We start from the raw sequence: 3778 nt of genomic DNA, 5'->3' as shown, positions 1-3778 counted from the left end.
ATTATGAATCCAATCCAGACCTTTTACAACAGAATACTTTCCGGAAAACGCCGTGATGCGATTGGCCAATCAGCGCGTGGCATTCTGCCCAGCCGTCGTGGTAACAGTGAATGCGCTTGCTTTTTGAATTCACCAATCAGAGCGCGCGTTCAGCCATTTAAACAGGCGTTTATGCATCCTCACCCAGTCAGAGGACATTTGAATGGTCTTGTGCAAGGACGTGTAACAAACGTGTTTTAACTGAGTGTTTATCATCGGTAAGTTTTATTGTGCATCGACATGACGTACTTTGTGTTAAACTAAAACGTGATTGTTTTGTGGTTTGTAAATGTGTAACGTTAGTCGCTTATGTATTATCAAAGTTTATGTAGTATTATCAAATGTTTTCAAACATAATTTCTTTATATGTTGTGTACGCCATGTGATAAGACCGTATCTTTTCTCTAGAGTGATCACAACCACAATAGAAATGGCCCAATTCGGCTTTGAGAACGACATCCACAACGTCCTCAGATTGGACATGCCCATCACGAACGCCCCGATGGCGAGGTGGCAGAGAAAAGCTAGCACATCCAACTCCACAAACACAAACTCCCTCTCGCCCAACAAGAGTTCAAACAGATCAATCAGCCTTTCCAAAACACCCTGTAAAACACCAGGTAAGAGACACGCGTGCAGGTTTTGGTAAACGTGAGAATCGAATCTGAATTGCTTATTAAATATTCACTGTTTCCTAACAGGAAAGAACGGCAAGACTCAAAACACACCTTCCAAGGCGGGAGGGGATCGTTTCATCCCCACTAGAAATAATAAACAGATGGATGTAGCGAGCTTTCTTATTTCAAAAGAGAATGAGCCGGTTGAAGAGACTGCTGCCTCATCTGCAGTAAGGGGTTGTTTTTCTCGGTGATGTTTTGAATGTCGAAATCCGACACTTTTTCTCATCTGTCTCTTATTGCTCTGACAGCCAAATCAGAAAGCTTGGTCTGTGACTCTAAACGGATACGACATTGAGGAAGCAAAGATCTTGCATTTAGGAGGCAAACCACTAAATGCCCCCGAGGGTATGGTAGTATGTCATGAATGTTCAAGTACTGCATTGCCTTTAAATAGTTATTTCATCCTATACATTAACATTTGCTATATATGACTAATGTGCAATACTATTCATGTATAACATTGATGTAAATAGAGTGAATTTAACAGAACACTTATTTTTCACAGGTTATCAAAACAACTTGAAGGTTCTCTACAGCCAAGTGCCCACACCGGTCTCGATCAAGAAGAGCCGGTACATTTCCTCCGTTCCAGAGCGGATTCTAGATGCCCCTGATATCAGAAATGACTTCTGTGAGCTAATGTTTTTGTTTAACATCGCATATCACTTTGAAGATTATTAAAAAGCACAACTAGTTTATAGGCAGATGTCCTTTTTTATAGATCTGAACCTGATGGATTGGGGAAGGCAAAACCTGTTGGCAGTTGGTCTTGCCAACCATGTGTATTTGTGGGATGCTGCTGCAGGGGACATCGTTTTATTGAAGAAAATGGAAGATGAGAACGAGCACATCTGCTCGGTCTCTTGGAGCAAAGATGGCAATTTCCTGGCAGTTGGGACTAGTGATTGTAAAGTGGAGGTAATTACTGACCTGAGGATTTAGGATTTCAATCTTATTTGTATAAGACTTAATTTAACTGGTCCTGTTACTGGAAGAATATCCTTTGATACTGTTCTCATGATTTCTATATATTATTTTACAATTCTGTCCTTTTCTTGCATTTCTTTTTGCAGCTATGGGATGTCCAATACCAAAAACGTCTTCGCAGCATGGATGGCCATTCAGCAAGAGTTGGTTGCTTGAGTTGGAACGATCACGTTTTATCTAGGTAAGACCAATATAATCTTGTACTACATAAAAATGATGCATGTCTTGAAATGTGTTAAGCACCATGCTCTTTGTTCCCCTAGTGGTTCTCGATCTGGTTTAATTCATCAGCATGATGTTCGGGTAGCAGAACATCACATATTTACATTTGGGGGACACACTCAGGAAGTCTGTGGCCTTACTTGGTCCCCTGATGGCAAATATTTAGCTAGTGGTGGCAATGACAACATGGTGTACATCTGGCCAATGACGACCGGCTCAGAGAATCAAGCTATCCATGCACTAAGCGAACACCAAGGAGCAGTCAAGGTAACTTGAATTCACATGGCTGGATATGAATTCCTCCTTTACCACCAACTTACCACATTTTACACTTACGTTCTCTTAAGGCTTTGGCATGGTGCCCATGGCAACCTAGCATCCTTGCATCTGGGGGAGGCACCAGTGACCGCCATATTCGCATCTGGAATGCAAATAGTGGCTCCTGTATCAGTTCCTTGGATACATGCTCACAGGTAGACTCGACCTCTGTTTGCATGTTTGTTGTCATGGTACGGGCAGAAAAACTTATTTTCTTCATTCTTTCAGGTATCATCTCTTGTGTTTGCACCAAATTACAAAGAGTTGGTGTCAGGCCATGGTTTTGCTCATGACAAGGTTATCATCTGGAAATACCCCTCACTCACTAAAGTAGCAGAACTTGAAGGCAAGTTTTTTTTGTACATTTTCAAGGTTTGCGTCTATAGAACTATTGAAGCAAATGAGGGACATAATGTTTTTTTTCTGCTTCAGGACATGAAGACAGAGTTCTGAATTTGGCACTCAGTCCAGATGCTTCTACTGTGGCGTCCGTGGCTGCCGATGAAACCATTAGACTCTGGGAGAGTTTTGAAAAGGATCCTGTTAAAAAACCAAAGCCTACCAGCAGTATTATCCAGCAACATATTCGATAAATATAAAATGCAATTGTTTTTATGCAAAGGTGAGGTTCAAGGAAGGATGATGTATAGTAGTTTTAATAACTCCTTGGTTTTATGGTTTTTATAGGGTTGTGAGATCCCATGTTCAATCACAGAGGAGCTCAACTGTGTTGCTAGGTGTCCTTTGTCAAGTGTGACACTACATAGTTTTAATATTCCCTGTTTGGGCACATGTTGTTGTCAAATGGAATTTCTAAAAGAAAGCTAAAGCACTGTTTTAGCGACTTGTACAATTTTTCTTACTCAAGACATGTCTATTTAACCCTAAAAGTGATGACTAAATTATGTACAGAATGATAATTTCAAATAAAGTTTTCTAAGGAACTGTGCTTATCTTTTATCAAATATTTTTGTAATTTATTACTCAAGTTAAAGTACTTTAATCAAAAGTTGTTATACAATTGCATGTAAAAAGAATCAAGAGACTAGGAAATTTTGTGCAAGAAATAAATCCTTGATATCAACGCAAAATTCTGATGATTCCATGTATGTGACATTAACATTTCTTTGACTAAGTAAATTTAGGGTCACAATTGAGACTGAATGAAAGTTAACAATACACATAAACATACATATCAGAATAAACCTTTATAAACTTCTTACTTCAGTGTTCGAGTTACTTATTTGCATGTACTAAAACATTCTCATGCAGTCCTTCCAATGCTGCTGTTGAGGTTCTTGATAGCTCCTGTGTGAGTACAGAAACAATTTAGGCCTATTGTTTAAAATAACTGCACTGTCGTCCTTTTGATTAAAGTGAGAATTCACTGAAAAATTCTGCTTCGAGATCCAAATCTGTGTAAATATCTTTCTGATGAACACAGAGAAAAAGATTTGGAATGTTTATAACCAGTTTTTGAACCCTATTGATTACCCAAGTAGGAACATTTGCCTTAGAAGTTTTTTGTTCTA

At 39.1% G+C, this 3778-nt stretch overlaps 1 protein-coding gene across 1 annotated transcript; it reads left to right on the top strand.

Moving 5' to 3' along the window:
• The first annotated feature begins 52 nt into the window (after positions 1-52).
• cdc20 (cell division cycle 20 homolog) lies at positions 53-3636 on the top strand. Its single transcript, XM_079452577.1, has 11 exons — positions 53-257; positions 448-659; positions 741-886; positions 968-1064; positions 1225-1350; positions 1441-1637; positions 1793-1887; positions 1970-2195; positions 2276-2401; positions 2475-2592; positions 2679-3636. Exons 2-11 carry the CDS (start codon positions 470-472, stop codon positions 2837-2839), a joined length of 1482 nt encoding a protein of 493 aa, XP_079308703.1. The 5' UTR covers positions 53-257; positions 448-469; the 3' UTR covers positions 2840-3636.
• Positions 3637-3778: the final 142 nt, after the last annotated feature.

This window comes from Barbatula barbatula, assembly GCF_947034865.1.
Source record: "Barbatula barbatula genome assembly, chromosome: 3".
NCBI lineage: Eukaryota > Metazoa > Chordata > Actinopteri > Cypriniformes > Nemacheilidae > Barbatula > Barbatula barbatula.
The sequence above is the reverse complement of the archived record's forward strand: the minus strand, read 5'-3'. Positions and strand labels throughout refer to the sequence as shown.

Excerpts from the sequence above, each read along its gene's own strand:
- cdc20 (XM_079452577.1), top strand. The coding sequence starts at position 470 with ATGGCCCAATTCGGCTTTGAGAACGACATCCACAACGTCCTCAGATTG. Across the intron at positions 1,065-1,224 it reads ACCACTAAATGCCCCCGAGG|GTTATCAAAACAACTTGAAG; the intron begins GTATGGTAGTAT and ends TATTTTTCACAG. Across the intron at positions 2,593-2,678 it reads TAAAGTAGCAGAACTTGAAG|GACATGAAGACAGAGTTCTG; the intron begins GCAAGTTTTTTT and ends TTTCTGCTTCAG.